The 19,759-nt window shown below is 31.1% G+C and overlaps 2 protein-coding genes across 2 annotated transcripts; both read right to left on the bottom strand.

Moving 5' to 3' along the window:
* Positions 1-1,258: 1,258 nt before the first annotated feature.
* Positions 1,259-5,014, bottom strand: LOC123918073. Its single transcript, XM_045970013.1, has 3 exons — positions 4,882-5,014; positions 3,566-3,927; positions 1,259-1,580 (listed from the first exon to the last, which is right to left on the bottom strand). The coding sequence occupies exons 1-3, from the start codon at positions 5,011-5,013 to the stop codon at positions 1,571-1,573; spliced, it is 504 nt and encodes a 167-aa protein (XP_045825969.1). The 5' UTR covers position 5,014; the 3' UTR covers positions 1,259-1,570.
* A 5,722-nt stretch (positions 5,015-10,736) lies between these two features.
* Positions 10,737-15,047, bottom strand: LOC123915912 (GDSL esterase/lipase At2g42990-like). The gene is made up of 3 exons (XM_045967189.1): positions 14,552-15,047; positions 13,317-13,809; positions 10,737-11,078 (listed from the first exon to the last, which is right to left on the bottom strand). Exons 1-3 carry the CDS (start codon positions 14,918-14,920, stop codon positions 10,885-10,887), a joined length of 1,056 nt encoding a protein of 351 aa, XP_045823145.1. The 5' UTR covers positions 14,921-15,047; the 3' UTR covers positions 10,737-10,884.
* Positions 15,048-19,759: the final 4,712 nt, after the last annotated feature.

Here is a 19,759-nt window from a genome sequence, read left to right on the forward strand (position 1 = left end):
CTAGACCACCCACCCACTATACAGAATATTCACATACTAGTAGTACAAGAGATAGGCTACACCAATCCGAGAGCACTAAAGACAAACAGATAAAATTTACAAACCAACTGAATGCAAGACAGCACTTAACACACAAGTTCCTGACGATCCCTACGAATTTGCTGCATAATCAAGTTATTAATTTCAACCAATAAGCAGATTTCCACCACATACATTACTTTAATGTTTACTTGCTCTATTCAATACACTCTTTGGATAGGGCGTGTTCCGGTGGCATGCCAGTATCTGACACCGACATGAGACCAACATTAATGATTGATGTTGACATGTCAGTGTCGGTGTCGTGTCTGGGATTCATAGATTATTAATATAGATCATTTCCACACTGTTGACAGCAATTGTGTATGAGCTACTCCTCCCCACAGCAGCCAACATACATAAATGTTTACTTGCTCCATTCAGTACACTACATAGATTATTAATATAGATCATTTCCACACTGTTGACAGCAATTGTGTATGAGCTACTCCTCCCTACGTCAAGTTATTAATTTCAACCAATAAACAGATTTTCACCATATACTTTAATGTTTACTTGCTCCATTCAGTACACTCTTTAGATTAGACGTGTTCCGTTGGTGGACACGTGTTTGTATCGGACACCGACACCACACCAACACTTATGATTGATGTTGATGTGTCAGTGTCCGTGCTTCATAGATTATTAATATAGATCATTTTCACACTGTTGACAGCAATTGTGTATGAGCTACTCCCCCCCACAGCAGCCAACATACATAAACATATAACTTCATAATACTAAGTGCATCTCCAATAGGAGGAGCTTATCAAGGTTACTCGAGTTACTTTTTGTACACCTAATTAAATTGCCACATAAAATTTAAGCAATCCACAAACAATTTACACAATTTACTCTAATGGCAGTAACACAATAAACAATGTATACTTAACCCTACAAATATGTACCAAATAGTGGTGACGTGGCCAACTTAAACTTGAAATCAAAAGGATTCCTATGTGTAGGATTTGTAGACTTAAACACAACACAACTGTGTGTGAAAAACACCAGTGCTGATATTGCTCCCAGAGTGAGGGGTTAAAAAAGCTTATTCTGATCTAGCCATGAACATTAACATATTCCCCCAAATACATTTCACCAACCTCAAATCAATCAAGGCAAGCATTTGTAGATAAAATGAAGATTTAACCAACATTTTCATCCATACAAAAAAATAAGATAACGAACAATGCAGCATATAACAGTTGCTTGAAATTGGTTTCGACTATCCATCATAACTTCGGATATTCGGCGTACATCCAAATTCAGGACTTAACAAAATATAAAGAACATTGTGATGCTCATCATGCCTATTAGTTGATTATTAGATTGCAACGATGCATCTCAAACATAAAATAATGTCTACAAAAGTTAATATTACCGCATGCACAATTTCAAAGAATGTGTTTCGACAGCTGTGATCACCTACAAAATTATTGGATAACTGCCAACTTACACCAACCATTTTTTTCCCAATAGCAGTGTAATATCCTCAAAGACCCCTGTCATATTGCAATAGAATATAGAATATATCAGAACAAATAAAAGAAAAACAGAGGAAAAATAGTTAGGGCAAAACGAATTGAAGGCAGGGGCGGACCCAGACATAAATTACTAGTGGGGCTAAAAAGCTTAGGCACTAATGGGAAAAAAATTATTTTGATAGCTTGGTTAAACAACAAACAATATATGAAATTACTACCAAAAAAAGAGCAACAACAAATAAACAAACCAGAGAATTTCTATTCAAAAAACGAAACCAACAAACTATATCCAAAAAATCACAAAATTTATATTCAAAAAATTTCATGCATATCATTATTGTTTGATGCTTCGCAAAATACTACTTTGAACCAAAATATATAGAATCCAAAATTATACTAGCTTATCAATTAGCTTAAAACTTATTAATTTTTATTCCAATTTTACCTATATTATCTTACTTTAAAAAATTAAATATTAATTAAATATATATTTTCTATGTCATTATATGATAGTTCAATTGCTAATTTTACCCAATATACTACAGATATTTTCACTAATACTTAAACTAATATGTGTACGAGAGACTTACAATCATCAATAATAAACTCTAAACTAATAGTATTTACATTAATATTTGTATGAATATGTATAAAGAATAATTTAAAATAATTTATAAAATAATTTATTTATTTTTTAAAAAAAATATGGGCTTGGGCTGGTGTGGCTATAGCCACACCATGCCTTGAACAGGTCCGCCCCTGATTGAAGGTAACAAAAATTCCACAAGCTGTCATGATAAAATATCCATTCAATCCAATATGAAGTTTATCCTAATTCAAAAAGAATAGAAACCTCCCAAGCCTCCACAAAAATGGGAACAAGAGAGATAAGTGGTTTGGGGTAAACCAAGTTACCGAAATAAAGTTAATGAATTTGGTTGGAAAAAAATTTGTGGAAAGCTAGAAGTTGAATGCTTTTACATGTCAATTTAAGCATAGCAATTTTATTAGTTTGCAAGAATAGTCGCCTTCATGCATAACAAGGCTTCACATAGGATACCATTATTTTAAAACTAAGAATTAATTAGTGAACAAATCAACATATACAAAAATAATATATCTTAGACCAAATCTGCAGGTAAATAAATATTTGAGGCAATTTTTTTTATTTTCTCACATCTTCTTTGATTCTCGGAGGCAAATTCTTTTACTTCAACTAAAAGTTCACATTTCACTGTTATCAGATATTGCAGCTAAGTTAAAATCTTTACAAAATTATTTCACCTCAGCTGTAAATTCACACATCATTGTGCTCAGTGATTGCATTTTTGTTATGTTGATCCTCCTTTTCTTAAGATGGGTGAATGATTCAACAAGACTATAAATATAATTAGAGGGAAAACTATTGTAGCTTAGCTCCAATGGTAAGAAAACCATAAAACCTATTTTCGGTGGTTTGGACATTTGAGGACAAGACCCATAACCATAGGGACACTGCTAAATATTGACAAAGATAGAAGATAGTTCAGTAGTTAGAGGTGGAGAGATACCTAAAATACCATAGGTCAACCCAATATGTTCTGGGAGATAAGGCTTGACCGAGATATTCCGAAAACCAAAGATATCATTTTCCAAATAACTAAGAGGTATTGGGAGAAAGATGACTTGCATGGAATTCTATTTATTGTCATTAATTAATCGAATAATCGCAACTCGTAGGGAAATTTGTGCGCAGTAAGATAGAAATTAATTTCAACATCACAACTGCAGGGTATTTTGGGGAATTTGAATAACATAATATATTTCAAGTGTCACTGGAGAGAAAAAAGCGATCCAGAATCAAGATATATAATTTGCTACACTGAGCGCAAAAATCTGGACTTTCATATAGGCATTGATTACCTTACTTTATTGATGATAATGGCCTTACGTTTGTTAGCAAGGTGCATACTATTCTATGTTGTAAGGCAGAAAAATCAGTCTTTCATATAGAAAATAATTACCTGACTTTCTTGATCATGATGGACTTGAGTTTCCTAGCAAGATCTTCTGATCGAAGCCTACGCTCCAAGCTCTTTCGGGCTAATACACGTTTCTCAGAGTTTTTTATATGGAATCTCTGTTCATGCTTTATCATCCTCTCTATCCCACTTGATGTCATCTTACGCTGCAAAAATGTCAATGCCTGTTCCAGGTTTCCATTTCTGACATCCACTCGTATGCCTCTGCATGGCTGAAGCAGTTGATGATGCTGACCATTAAAAGGTTGAATTGCGCAACCTGACTGTCTGAATAAGCTTGATAAACGTCTTACAACCGAGTTCATATCTAGAAAATAAACATGGTTACAACTTCTGTTCATTTTCTGACAACAATCAAACAACAGAAAAAATAAAACTCAATTCCCTAAAACACAATCAAATATTGGTGCATCGATTGTTCTTGAAACAGTTGCAACCAAAAAATAAAGGTCAGTTATATCTTTTTTATCTTTGATAACTACATTAGAAGTTGCATTGGAAATGTTTTTAGCAAGTTATTTAGGAAATATTCAGGTAGAGTTGGAACATTATTCAAATACTGTAAGGATTAAGAAAGAACAAAGCAATTGTTCGTTCTTCAGTCAAACTTTACTATTTATTAAACATTGATCCCACAAAGCTTTCAAAACTAAGCTAAGCCCCCTTCACCCTTTTCTTTATCAATAGAACCAGAACCACGAAGTGAACAGAAAAATTCCAAACTAAAATCTGTATTTTCAGTATAGCAATTCACAAAAATCGAATTTTTCAGCAGTCATAATACAAAAAAGGATGACTTTAACTCAAATATTTGCATAAAATAGAACTATAAAGCACAAACAAACTCCAACACAGACACCTGACAGTGTTGTGCAAGTGTCATACGGGTGTCAGACACCGATCCAAAAGTTTTTGGGACACTTGTCTGATACATGTCCTAAAGTGTGATACAAATGTCGGACACTGACGCGTGTCCACACACAACATAACGAGCCTAATCCTAGAGGTGTCCGTGCTTGATATATAACTAGAATGTATTACCTCTAGTCCTATTATTCTAAAACTGCTACTTGAATCCCTGTACCGAATTCTATTCTCTTTCCATTAGAATTTCTACTTGAATATCCAAATCCGGTTACACTGTGAAGCTACTTTGGAAAACAACAATAATAGAATTGGTTGTTTCTTTTCTTGTTTAAGAAATTCAATCAGACAGATACAAACTCTTCATTGTTTGCAGGAAAAACAAACACACAGAGTAAAATAAAAGAGTGAAGAAAAAAGGTATGAAAACTGACCGACGGCGTGAGCGAACAGGATGGCGACGGCGCGAGGTGGATCAGTGAAGAAGATGGAGGCGTTAGGGTTCCGACGGCGAAGAAGAAGAAGAGAGAAAGGAAACGGTGGAAAACAAACAAAATGAAAAACATTTGGGAAATTCTATTATACATAAACCAGAACTTTGACCCATGCACCCATGGGTCTAATTAAGTGTAATATGTAACAATAAAAAATAAAATATAAAAATTCTAAGAGCATTTTCAATAAGAGTAGTCTAGGGGATTTCATAGACTAATTATTCTATATTTGTTTATGTGCTTATTTTATATTTTATATATTTTTAAATAATTTTGGAACCCCATAGTTTTGTTTACTTATTAAACAAAATTGCTGATAACTAAAGGTTAAAAAATTGATGATAATTAAAGGTTAAAAAAAAAATTAAAGACATAATCAAGAAGCACATAATTAGGGTTAACATATTAGGATTCGTTTTTCATAATTGAAGCACATGTTTTAGCGGTTGAAAGGTTTTATTATAAGTAAGGGATGCAGGTTCGATGACAATCTATATTTTTTTAATATAAAGCTGCAATAAAAAGAAAGAGAAAATGAGAGGGGAAAAAATTTGGTTTAGGGTTAGCTTATGTTGGCAAGCTTATAATATAAGAGATTATCGGTTTTTAATTGTTTAAATTGTGCAATGAAAATTGATGGTGCTTAATTGTCGTATGAAATCTTTCCTATGAAAGTTGATGGAGTTTAACACTTTGTGGACATAATTTAAATCACAATTGGTCTGCTAGTGCATATTGTATCAATTGATCATCAGTTAATATTAAATCTACAATGTTAAAATCAAAATAATGAATGTGATTAGTGACATGACTATGGTTGTGTTTGGTTGTATTGCAAAAAAAAAATGAATTAGCAGAATTGAGTTTGATAATAACTTTCTAAATTACACGTGATAATAACTTTCCAAATCTCACATGATAATTATTCTCTAAATTTATGATCCGGTAGAAAAAAAATATTGATCAGGAAAGACATAAAAATATTTCGTGATGAATAATATAGTCAACAATAATTTTGATATGATATACTTTTAAAATTGATGGTGCTTATCAATTATTGCACATAATTTTAATCACAATTGATATACTTGTCATAATGGTTGGAAATATTGCCTTGCACTGAAGGGTTGCGGGTTTGAATCATAGTCAAGACAAAATTATATTATTTTTTAATAAAAATTGCAAGATAAAATGGAGGGAAAACAGGGAAAACAAATTAGGATTTAGAGTTTGCTTGTGTATACAAGCTTATAATATAAAAGATTTGGGAGTAGTAAATAAATATTTTTTCTGTAACAAAAAAAAAATTAATAAATAAATATTTTTTCGAAAGAATTTATTTTTCTATCATCTAAAATATTATAATAACTAATATTTATTAAAATTGGAAAAAAAAAACAAAATTTATATTTTTTTTGAATTTTTTATTACTCATAATAGTCATTATTGAATTTTTTAATGAAAAAATGTAAAAAAGTTGGTATACTTATAAAACATTGAACTTGTATTTTTTCTTATGAAATTATCATCTATGAAATACAATAATCAATAAATAGTTTTTTCATTTATAAAATAATCATTAATTTATTAATTAATTGATCTAATGTATCGGTACATTGAAATTTTTCATATGTATCGTAAAAATTGTGTTTTTATTTTAATAAACAAAAGTTTAATTGGCCGGACAACCAGGATCGATTTTCCCGGTTCTGTGCAGTTTGTTGTATGCTTTAGTAAATGACATTACTATCCTTATATATATATATATATATATACAATGACATTTTTTCTGAAAGTGCTAAAAGAGAATATATTTTAAAAAATAATTTTATTCCGTTGACAAAAAAATAATATTCATTTATTTAAATTGATAGAATACGTCGAAAAAGACAAATTTAAAATGGTTAAAAATAATTGAAAAGGATGAATATGTGTATCGCACATCACCCAAGTTAATAGCATAGCATACACTGGAAAAATTCTCACAAAACCTAAAAATATGAACGAAATTGAGTGTCTGGGAATACCCATGTTTTTGGATTTGTAATGTTGACAACGTCAGAGTCATTTGGTTGAATATGAATTGAATCGAACCTAATATGTTAATAAGAATCGAACAAACTCTGCACCAAGAAGGCAAATAAAACAACGCTGCACTAAGACGACGAATAACACAATGTCACACTCAAATAATTTAAAAAGATGATTTTGTAAAAAAATTGCCCTTAACTATCCTATTTGGTGGATGAAGAAAATGAAAAAGAATTAAGGGAGGAGGAGCATGTTATGTTATGATTCAAAATAGTACATTTAACAATACACTTCACATAATATAATTGGTTGAAGTAAATGGACACATGGTTACATTCACAAAAAAAAAATGGACATCTAGTTACTAATCCTAAAATCAAGGAACATTGGGTTGTACATGAATAGTGAAATGAGAATCAATGGTTGGTATCAAGAAAATTGATGAAGTCTCTACTCCCTCCCTTTGATACTCTCCAGGAGAGTAATGGATTAAGTCTTCGACTTAATCTTCTTCTATATTTTCCTTATTCCTTCTTTGTACTAAGAACAAAATTTTGATTGGATTCTCATTTATCAATTTTACTTTTTTTTTTTTAAGCAAAATAAGTTGGTAGCAGCAAGCTAACCAACCCAAAATATATAGATAATAAGAAAAAGAGAACAACAAAACAAGATGGAGGGGACAAAAATCAAAACTCCATCAAACACAATATCTAAAGGTTGTAAAACCTTGTTTGTTCCTATGTAAGCTAGCTGCAAGAAAATCAGGAGGTTCAAGCCAAAAGGTGTAGGAAGATAGACTACAACCAAGAGAAGCAAGGGTGTCAGCAACTTGATTCCATTCTCTAAAAATATGAGAGACGATGCCATTCATTTGTTTGAAGAGAAACATTGCATTGTTCCACCTGTTTCTTAAGTTCCAAGTAATCGCAGTTTTAGTGTTGTTAAAAGCTATAATCACAAGGGCTGAATCAGATTCAATCCAGAGGTTATTCCAGCGATTTTTGTAAGCAATTTCTATGGCTGACATAGCTGCACATAATTCAGCTTGGTAGGAAGATGTGAAGCCCAAAGGTTCTGCAAAACAATACACAAAATCAGCAGCATGGTTTCTAAAGACCCCACCACAACCAGCAATTCCAGGATTACCTTTTGCTGCACCATCAATATTGCACTTTGTCCAATTAATCAAAGGGGGTTGCCAAAGTATTTCTTTAATAATAGGGATCTTTGGATGATGAATATTAACATTAAAATGCTTCAGAATCATGAAGTCTCTAATTGAGTTGGAAGAAGTCTTTTTAGAGTTGTTACCCGATAGAGAAGCGTTAGCAATTATTATAGAGATAGAGGATTTCCAGTTAATGATTTTGTTGCAGAACCGAGCTTGATTTCTGGCATACCAATTTTACTTTTAATTCAATAATCAATTTACAATTAACAATCTATCACGTATTCAGTTTTGGGAACCATTACCTTGGTGCTTTCATTGACACCATGGCATGGGCGACAACATAGGAGCTCATTATTCGGAAAAAATAGAAACCGCTTCAATTTTTATGATAGTATCTAGACCTTGGACTGGCCATAACCTGGACATATTGATTCACCTCAAACAACATAATGTCTATCCAATTGGACCCATAGGTGCAATGAATCAGTTGCACAAAATTGTTTGTCATCCTTTGGTTTGATGCAAATGTTATGCATTCAAACAGTGGGATCTGGGAATTTTTTTTATTCTTCCATTTGAAAATCTACCAGTTGCAATTCCATTTGGAAAATCTCTACCATGTATATGTGCAAAATTGCTCTTTGCTATTGTTGAAATGAAATTATTGTTACCTGAATCAACAAAGAGGAATCTCCAAAAACAATTATAGCCGGAACTTTTCCACAATTTGATATTAAAAAATGCAATGAAATTTCTATACAGAAGAGTCATACAATGTACATTCTCCTCATTTTTCCCACTACTAGAAAAATGTCATTTTGGGACGGATTTTCAGACAGAATTCAAACGGCTTTCACAAGGATTTTCAGACAGACAAAATAATGTAAATTTCTAGTATTACCAAATTGATTATGTGCCAGGGATTGATACAGTCATACAGAGGATGTGTGTAACAGATTGATGATACTAAGCTAGTAGTCTTATTAATGGGACAAAAAAGTTTACTGTAGTACTCATATTTATAGGACATGTTTAGTATTCTTTGTCTCATTAAAAAGTATCACATTTGCATTTTTTTTCTCAATCTAAAAAAATTTGTCATCTCAGAATACAAATTTAATATTTATTAATTTTTTTCTACACATTTATTTTTAAGAAACATGTCTTAAAGACACATGATAAGATATCTAAGTATAAAAATGTTATATTTAATAATATAATTTTAATTTAGGATACCATGATATATCTACGAACAATTTACCAATAGTATATGCAAAGAACATTGAATGCTTCAATAGTAGTAGTATTATTTGATTCAGATTTATTGGAAATGAAAATTATAAAAGAAGGCACTAGCTGTAATGTTCAAAATAAAAGTCTTATAAAAATTTTACTCCCTCCGATCACAAATATTAGCAAACAAAACTGTTTACGCGGTGTTTAAGAAATTTAGTTAAGTGTAGTTAATTTTCTTGATTTAATGTAAAAACATGAATTAAGTTTACTATATTACACATTTTGAAAAGTGTAAAAGTGAAATAAATGTCTAAAAAAAATCGAATTAAATAAGAGTATATTATGAATAGTAGTATTAATTAGTTTAAAAGTAGTTAACTTTTGCTTATAATAGTGACCAAAATTTAAAGTGTTTTTTTACTTATAAATGTGACCGGAGGGAGTATTTGCTAAAGAAAAAAAATTAAAATAATTATCACTGTTGAATAAAGGAAACTATCTAACTTATCATTTGATTAAGTGTTAAATATATTTTTAATCTCTACATTTTGCTCTATATTTAAGAATAGTCCTTACATTTTAAATGTTGTTTATCTAAGTCAACATTTGTAGGGACTACTCTTAAATACTCCCTCCGGTCCTATATATAAGAGAAAAATTATTTTTTAGATTCATTAAGAATCTAATGTATCTAGACTATATTATGGATTAGATACATTAGATTTTTAATGAATCTAAAAAGTAATTCTTCTCTTGTATATAGGACCGGATGGAGTATATATAGAACAAAATATAAGGACTACAAATATATTTAACCCTTTAATTAATGATTGTTAGTTTGCTTGATATTGACTCCTATTTCAATGTTGACTTTATCTAACTTGCATGAGGACGTCTTTTACCATCTTATTTGATTCAATTGAGAATTATTGATTCGATGATAAAAATAAGTTTGTGTATGGTGAAATACTTATCTCACTTCAGTTACTTGTACACCGTAGACTTTGTTGAACTATATAATAATTAAGTGACAAGTAATATATCGGCTTAGAAATAAGGTGAAAGACAGTTTTTTAATTGATTATTTGATTACTTACACTGAAAGAAAGAATTACTGAAAAATTTGATACAAATTCAACTATGGATGAATTTTATGATATGAAAGAACACGTGACTTAGATAAACAATATAATCTATTTATACATTTTTATTGCATGAATGTATTTAACTATTATAATTTTTATTTCATATTTATTATTACATTTTTGACCCCCAATTATTCTCGGATATGTATCAAATACACTCCTAGTATTCTCTACCAAAAAAAAAATAAATACTACCTAGTATTCAAATGTAAGCTTAAAAATAAATAATACGTGCATATTTAATTAAATATATAAATACATTTATTCCGTAAAAAAAAATGTATGCATGCATGGTTACATAATTACATTCACGAAAGGGTTCTTTTGGAAGGACATGTTGCTCCTGTGTCTATTGAATTAGAGAAACTTGGCAAGATATTTTTGCATTAAATAATTTGATACTAGCTGACTTGTTCTTTCTGAGGGGTGAAAAGCATCCCAAAATACATACTTATTTGCATTTTTGCATGAAAATGGGCTTTTTGGATCACAAAAAATACCCATCTCAAATCTACCTGTTCCACAGCACCCCACTGTTGCATCTTCAAAACCTGATAAAAAAAATATGATAGAATATTCATATCTATTCACACTACATAAAAATAGGAAATTGTTTTATTATTCACAAAAAAATGCGCTAGTAATTGATAAATATTCATATTTATCTACATAAGAATATGAAATTATTTTATTATTCACAAAAAATGCGCTAGTAATTGATAAAAATCATGGGTAATATTGAACTTATCGTCAACTATACAATATATAATTTTGGATAGATAATATTTTAACAATAATTATTTGTTTCGATATATATCTATGGTAAAACCATCGCATTACTCACAGATAAGTAATGTATAATTTCGTGTTTGTTAGGACAATTTTACCCACGACTGTAATTTATCCACAACTTAACCATGTAATATATCTATTTGATTCATGTTTGCTTTGTTTCACTTGTTTGTCATAATAATTTGTATGGTTCACATAAAAAGAATGTTCATACTTATTTTAGAAAAATATTAAGTAACTTTAATCTAATTTCTCTTATTTTATTCTATGTTTTAAATAAAAGTGACTATCATAAAAGGATGGATTCAAAACTACAATTTCCCACCTCTAAATATTCAGTGTATATTTTAGTAAAAAAATAAAAAAATTTAAAAAATATGTGGTGGCATAGTGCACACCAATCCCTTAATTCATTGATGTCAAAAGTGGCACCGGCAGCCACACGCATGCATGTTTCATTGGCCAGTGGCCAGGTGGCTCGGCAAGTGTAGTGTGGCCATTTAATGAGAATCAGTTTTGTTTTAATGAGTATAGGTCCACATAAACTTAACTAAAACCATGTGAATTTCAATTTCAATCTATATAAAGCAAACTACCATACCATTTCTGTGTGTTGCTAGCCCTTGGAACAAGTAGACTGAGAAGAACCTCATAAAAAATAATACAGGTAGACTGGGAAAGTAGGTTTGAGATACTTTCAATTTGTTATGTTTTTTTAAAAAATTTATACATCTCAAATTATTTAAGAAATTTAGTAATAGAAAACATAGAAATAATAAAATATATAGAAAAAATACTTGTAATATAGAGCTGTCAAAATGGGCTAGCCCAAATAAGCCGGCCTACCAAGCCCGATTTTTTTTCAGGTTTGAGCTTGAAAATCCTAGTCCGAATTGTTCCCGGGCTTTTTAGCCCAGCCCGATAAAGCCCGATTAAAATACGGGCTAGCCCGAATGGGCCACGGACGGCCTGTATGCCCAAATAAATTATAATAAAAAAATTGTTTTGGATAATTTGAACTTAGTTGTATTATAAGAGTTTCTTTTGTTGCCCTACGCGTTTCTCAAATAGCATCCGCTACTTAAGCAGTGGACAATGTTTTTTCCTCAAATTTCTCATTTTTACTACTTAAGTAGCGGATTAGGAAAAATATGGCACACAAGGAACTCGTAGGTAGCGGATAAGTAAAAATAGGGCGCGCGAGAAACTCGTAAGTAACGGATGAGTAACAATAGGGCGCGGGAGAAACTCATAAGTAGCGGATGAGTAAAAATAGGGTGCGCAAGAAGGTCAAGGGTAGCGGATGAGTAATAATACAACGCGTGAGAAACTCGTAAGTAGCGGATGAGTAAAAATAGGGCGCGAGAAACTCGTAGGTAGCGGATGAGTAAAAACAGGGCGCGAGAGAAACTTGTAGGTAGCCGATGAGTAAAAATTGGGCGCGCGAGATATTTGTAGACAACATATGAGTAAAAATATGGTGCGAGAATTATCTTATATATATATATATGTGTGTGTGTGTGTAATATAAGTAGCGGATGAGTAAAAATAGGGCGCGCGAGAATTATTGATCCTATTTATAATGTTGAGTTTGAGCACTAAAAGTAAAAAATAAAAAAACATAAATCAGGCCCGCCCAAAAGCCCGACAATCCGTACCGGACCGGGCTCGAGCACTAGTTTGGTAGCCCATTTTTTATCTGGGCTTTTTAGCCCGGTCCGATGAAGCCAGAAGCTCGGCCGGGCCAGCCCGAAATGGATCGGGCCGCCCGTTTTGACAGCTCTACTTCCATAGGACATTTAAAATAAAATAATCAACTTCCATAAATACAGTTCCAAAGATAAAATGTTGCAACGGCATTTGATATTAATGCATGACTTTGAATCCGCAATTCTTCACTTTTTAGGTGTACGTCAGTTTTTTTGATTTTTCATTAAACTCTTTAGTAATTAAAAAAAAACTCAAATAAGGAGTAAGGTAGGGAAAAAAAAACTTACCAAATTGAGAAGGATGTTTAACAATTTGCAGCAACATATTATATGCATTTGCATCTACCAATTGAAATCCATGGAGCTCCTTGTTCAACTTTGTGACTAACCATCCCAATTTTGCATTAAATTCTAAAGCCACGTCATTATAATAATCCACACAACTATGGAGGTCCATAATATTTATGGCCCTTTCAAGTGGCAGACACCCCATAGGAGGTAACCCTGTCAGAGAAATTTTCCTTGCTCCAAGGTCATAAATTTCCCTAAGGAAATTATTAGCAAGTGCAATTAAAAAATCCTCATATTCTTGAACAGTTTTATATTTCATCCTTGTTTGAGGAAGTGTGTAATAGTTCTCAAGAAAATCATTTGTTCCTATGCTAACCAAATATAATGACTCTTTAATTATTTCATTAGCTTTCTTATCACCAAAATTTGCTCTCAATTTCATTTGATAGTCTTTATAGAACTCAACTTCTTTCCATAAAGGTATGACATCCTGAAAAATTCACAATAAAAAAAAAAAAAAACTCAATAGGGTATCAATTTGTAGTAGAAAAAACTTAATTTCATGCATGAATTCCAAATTAAAAAAAATATATATGATAGATGACTTGTTTAAATTAATTCATCCGAAACGATTTCATAAACTAAATTGATCGATTTACAGATTTATTTTTTTAAAACAATAAATATATGTTGGTGTTGTAACAAAAAAAAAAAAATATATGTTGGTGTTGGTTGAAAATATATGCATGTCAATATTTATGTTGGAGTGAAAACAAATGCTCGACTTCTTAAGTCACTGAGTTTATTCTAGTTGTGAGAGGTTTAAATAGTATGCATGAGGTTCTAAGTTCGATTCTTAATGACTGCTAGTAGAAATTTGTTTATTTCCTACGGAATTTTCTGCGAAAAATAATCTACAGGTATTTCTAAGGATTTTCCTAATGCATGCATTGTAAAAAAAAAAAAAAAACAAAAAACACTTCATCGCACCAACCACTAAGTCATTGTTTATCTTCTTGACTGAAAGAACTAATGTGATCAAGAATTTTCAATTCCATAAATTAATTTTGCAATGTGTTAATTTCAAGAACCAAAATGTGAAATCTCTACAATTTCAATAACTAATTAAAACAATACTTAATTCTTATGAAAAAAATGAAAAAATAAAATAAAATTAGTTAAATAGTACCAAGAAGAAAGAAAAAAAAAGTAAATATATATTGTGAACTTACAGCAACACTTGCAGTAGCGTTATCAAATCCAGTACCAGCAGAAGCAAAACAAACACCAGTAGCAAAATCAGATATACTATAAGAAGGATCTAAATAAGCTGGAATAGTTGGTTTAAGTCCAAATGCTTCAGAGATGAAATCAGGGGCAATTCTGCCATTTGAAAATCTACCAGTTGGATTTCCATTTGGAAAATCTTTACCATATGGTGGAAAATTACTCCTTGCTATTGTTGGAATGAAATTGTTGTTACCTGAATCAACAGAAGAATCTCCAAAAACAATTATAGCTGGAACTTTTCCACTGTTTGATATTGATGCATGCAACAAAAATTGAATAGAAAAGAGCCATAAAATGTACAGTTTCATCATTTTTCACCTGGTCTTACTAAATTGATGGTGCTGTGATGTTGCCAGGGAATGATAAAGAGAGTTTGTAAGAGAAACTAGTAGTGTAGTACTCTTATTTATGGGACAGAACAGTTTTAGTATATATGCCTCTTTGTTTGTCACTTTTTATATTTAAAATAAGTTGGTATTAATTAACTACTACAGTACTAGTAATGTTTTGTTTGGTAATTCATGTGTCTCAGAGAAAAATAAATTCATACTTATTAAAAAAACTAAAATATCGGTTTCATATTGTTGTAGATATAAATATGATTTTCATTGGTTATTGTTATGCATAATATAATAGACAGATTAACTTAATGGAATTTGTATTAAGTTTTACTAGAAGTAAAAAAAAAAATTTTGAAAAGATAAATGTTGGTTTTTTTCTCTTATAATTTGAGACGGAGTGAGTAGTAAATAGTTGATAAGATTTTTTTTTCTTTTCATTCTAATATAAGCCAATAGAATAGAATATATTAAAAAGCAAATTAAGCAAAAGGTGTGTCTAACAAGCGATAAATTTACGAACAAATACACAAAGTCAGAAATAAAGCATAAATATCAGCTAATTCTCATCTTGTGGCAAAACAAAGGATTAAACCACCACAACGTCAAACCAAAACAAAAATCTTTCTTATGAACCTTCAACCACCACCATGATAGGATCTTCACCTTGTCGATCAAAACATTCGATAATGATATACCTTTTGAGAAGAGAAAAACCTGATGCTTCTTTCTTTCCAAAGGGTCCAACAACAAGCCATCTACACAATCTGGATACATATACGAACTTCTTTATCAAACAAATAATAAATACAAAACTAAAAAGATACTCTTACGCCTAACCATTGTAAAACCAAACTCCATATTGTATACTTGAAAAATCACAATAAAAAAAATGATTATAGATTTCAGCTACCTCACAACCACTACCACACAACAGCGTCACTCATTATACAATAGAGAGAGAGAGAGAGAGAGAGTCATTTTTAGTAGATTATTAAAAATTATTGTTAACAACAATTATTTATTAAAATAGAATTAGGAGGTGTTTTGAAAATAATATTATTAAATAAATGAAAAAGAATATTTAACTATATTTTAAACTATTTAATATAATTGTTTTCTTCGATCAATTTGTGTTCTTCCTTTGTTGTGTAACTGTTCACTCAACCCTATTGCAGATGAAGGACAAGTTCAAAACGTTTTGTTTTGGACTTTATTATCCTATATTGTGTTTTTTTTTTTTTATTAAATGACATAGATTATTATGCGGTGACATATCACTAACTAAATAAATCAAAAATGAAATAAAAGCAAATTTTCTTTGAAGAAAATTTTTGGATTGTTCATTCAAAATTTTCTACAATGATTGTACATTCAACCTCCTAAAATGCATCATCTTATTGGAAACAAATTTTTGGTAATATATTTTCTTTGAAGAAACTTTATAAGAAGCATATTTGACAAATGAATTTGAACACATAAGTGAGATGCTGCTGCTGCCATTAACGGTTTTATGCCATGTACAAATATAAAATAAGATGTGATACATTTAGAATTTAAGATGTAATACCTTTAGAATTTAACTAGTTGGGTACGGGTATAAAATAGAGAAAAGGAAATACTTCATGCACCGACAATGTAAAATAATTTTATAATGTTAATTAATACCAACTATATTTTTCGTCACAAAACTCATTTATCCTCACTTTATTATATGACATGACAAATTAAACTCCATTTGATCGCTTGTTAAGTTAATTGAAAAAACATAGAAATTTTGCAGTGAATTAAATTTTGTAGGGACGCAATACGGTGAACTGCAATCATATATTGGTAGCGGTACACAATTTATGAGCCTCCCTGTGATTTTTAGGTTGTTGAAGTTGTTCAATTATATGGATCTGATACATCCATGAATGATCCATCTTCTTAAATTTCCCAATATTTATTAGGACCTATAGCAGACATTGAATTCTTCACAACCATATATTTAGCCGTCCTTAATCTTTGTTTCTTTAATATTTAGATATAAATTATAATTAATCAACATATTTGGCTCAAGTGTTTCGTGAGTTTAATTTAGTTGACAACGACATTGCACTATTTAAGAGAATTTTGATTGTCCCATTTATCCATCTTAAAAAATTACCATAGCTCATTTCCCACCAAAGGGTTAATACAAAAAAAAAAAAAAATATTCTAGTATGTTTTTTTAATTTATACCATATTATAGTAGATTCAAAAAATTTACTACTAAACAATAATGTAATATCTATCAAAATATATATTGGATATACGGTATTATTTAACTTTTTCTCTTCCAATCAAATTTTTTCATATGAGTAAAGATTAGACTTCTTACCGATTGATTAAATGGTTTAAGTCTCTTACCAATTGGATTAATAATTGTTGGTGATTTCGGCAATAGTATTAAGTTGATTTTAATAGGTCAAATGCATTTGAGGTCATTTAAATTAGCATTGTAACAATTAGGTCTTTTAATGTTAAATATTTTTAAGTTTCTAACTTGTTGAACTTTTACCCTTCTAATTATCCTACGTTTACAAAAACACTGACATGACAATTAATTTTGATGTTAACCATAAATTTGAGGTTCAACCTGTGAACCATGAGGCACAGACAACTAAGGCCCAACTGAAAGGAAAAATTACTAGAAAAAGGGTAATGAGTCAACATATTAAAACTTAATTAAAGGACTGATTTCTTAGCTAGAAAACGTAAAGAACATATTCGTATTAAAAAATAAAAAGACTTAACTGTTACAAATCCGAAACTTAAAAATAAAGAGTTTCTCTTTTAGTTAAACACTCTTATTAATATAGTTCTAGTACTTGTTAGTTAAGTGATTTGAATAGTACTAGTTAGTTAACTGATTTGCATGATTTGCAGTATACTCCCTCCCTCATAGGATGGTAGAAAAACCAAACCCGATAGACCCATCCGAACCCAAACCCAAGTTAACGAGTGAAACCCGAGTTTACTAGGTTTGAGTTTGGGTGGCACCCAAATATATGGGTGTGGGTTTGGGTAGTATCAAACTCACACCCGAAACTCATTCATTCACCCGTTTATATATTAAATTACATATTTACCCCTATGTATTTTGCTCCCTTTTAAGTTTTTGAATGTTGTACTGGCGCATGTTGTAGTGACGATAACATTTGATGAATTGTTTAGTAAAAAAAATCTATTTTGAAATTTACAAACTATAATACCAAATTATGCTACATTTTGCATTTTATCAAATATAGTTCGGGTCGGGTTTGAGCAGATAATCAATTATGCGTGTTCTTGTTATGGGTTTCGGGTTTGGGTGAAAAAACCCGAACCCAACGGGTGCGGGTGTGGGTTTCATTTTCCCACCCGAACAATATTTGGGTTTGGGTTTGGGTGGCACCCGAATATATGGGTGTGGGTTTGGGTGGTATCAAACTCACACCCTTGGGCACCTATTGCCATCCCTACTCCCTCGCACCTTAATTATATAAAAAATGGATAAATATGTTTTTAGTTCTTACATTTTGGCGCACTTCTAAAAATAGTCCCTATAAGTTTTTTTTATTATATTTTTAGTCTTCCATGTTTTTGTCGTTTCCAACATTGGTCCCTACTATGAAATTTTAGTTGACTGGACAGACTGAAAATGGCACATAGATGCCACAGTGCCATTTAATGCTTACTCTCTGCGCGATGTTATTAAATGAATCCGCGTGACATCTATGTGGCATTGTCTGTTTGTGTAATCAACTAAAATTTCATGGTAGAGACTAAAAAATGTGGGACTAAAAATATAATAAAAAAATATAGAGATTATTTTTAGAAATCCGCCAAAATGTAGGGACTAAAGAAATATTTAACCCTATAAAAAACAAAAATACTTTCACACTTATTATGAATGATAGTTAAATGTATTTAATTTTTTGATTTCATAAAAAAAAAAATATAAGTATTTACAAAGTCATCCCTAATTAATAGTTATCTACTCACGATAATAAGTAGCTAATATACAGATTTTTTTTCTTCTGAAGAGAGAGAGAGAGAGAGAGAGAGAGAGAGAGATTAGCTAGATCCTCTCTAATTTTGAATGGAGCAGATATAACACCAAGTTCTTCAGACTCCAAGGAATAATAAGAGATTACTTGAAGGCCAAGGTAGCCAATCTAGAGTCAGTTTCAATCCATGGCACAATGGCAAGTATGATCCCCATGACTTCAGCATAAAGGGCATTGGCTTAGCCTAAATTCTGAGAAAAACAACCAATATTCTCCTCTATGATTTCTGAAAACTCCAGCTCAAGCTGCATTATTTGGATTTCTTACAGAAGCACACCATCAGTATTGCACTTAAACAAACATAGCAGTGAGTGGTGGTTGCTAAAGAACTTTAATGACCCTAGGGCTTTAGGGTGGTGAATATTGATTTTGAAAAATTTTAAAATCTCAAAATCAGCAACTGTAGAGCTAGCTGCCAAGGAAGTGTTATTACCAACCAAAGAAACAGATGCAATGATCATGGAGGTGATAGAATTCAAGTTTGTTTTTGTTAATATTTTTCTAAAAAAATTGGGGTTTGTTTCTATATTTTTGTCTTCCCCCTTATTCTTCTCCCTACCAAAACTGACATAGCTTATACTTTCAAGCAGCCTTTGAAGGAAAAACTATTGAAGCAGCCTTTGAAGGAAGATGCTATACCCGCGGGTACCCACCCAAACTATACCCGCTTTGACGGAGAACACCGAGTTGACTGGGTTTGGGTTCGGGTTTGGGTTTTCCCCGATTTCAAAAGATGGGT

The sequence above is a fragment of the Trifolium pratense genome, linkage group LG3 (assembly GCF_020283565.1).
Source record: "Trifolium pratense cultivar HEN17-A07 linkage group LG3, ARS_RC_1.1, whole genome shotgun sequence".
Classification (NCBI taxonomy): domain Eukaryota; kingdom Viridiplantae; phylum Streptophyta; class Magnoliopsida; order Fabales; family Fabaceae; genus Trifolium; species Trifolium pratense.

Excerpts from the sequence above, each read along its gene's own strand:
- LOC123918073 (XM_045970013.1), bottom strand. The coding sequence starts at position 5,013 with ATGTTTTTCATTTTGTTTGTTTTCCACCGTTTCCTTTCTCTCTTCTTC. Across the intron at positions 3,928-4,881 it reads CCTGTTCGCTCACGCCGTCG|AAAATGAACAGAAGTTGTAA; the intron begins GTCAGTTTTCAT and ends GATTGTTGTCAG.
- LOC123915912 (XM_045967189.1), bottom strand. The coding sequence starts at position 14,920 with ATGATGAAACTGTACATTTTATGGCTCTTTTCTATTCAATTTTTGTTG. Across the intron at positions 13,810-14,551 it reads ACGCTACTGCAAGTGTTGCT|GATGTCATACCTTTATGGAA; the intron begins GTAAGTTCACAA and ends TGAATTTTTCAG. Across the intron at positions 11,079-13,316 it reads TAAACATCCTTCTCAATTTG|GTTTTGAAGATGCAACAGTG; the intron begins GTAAGTTTTTTT and ends TTTTTTTATCAG.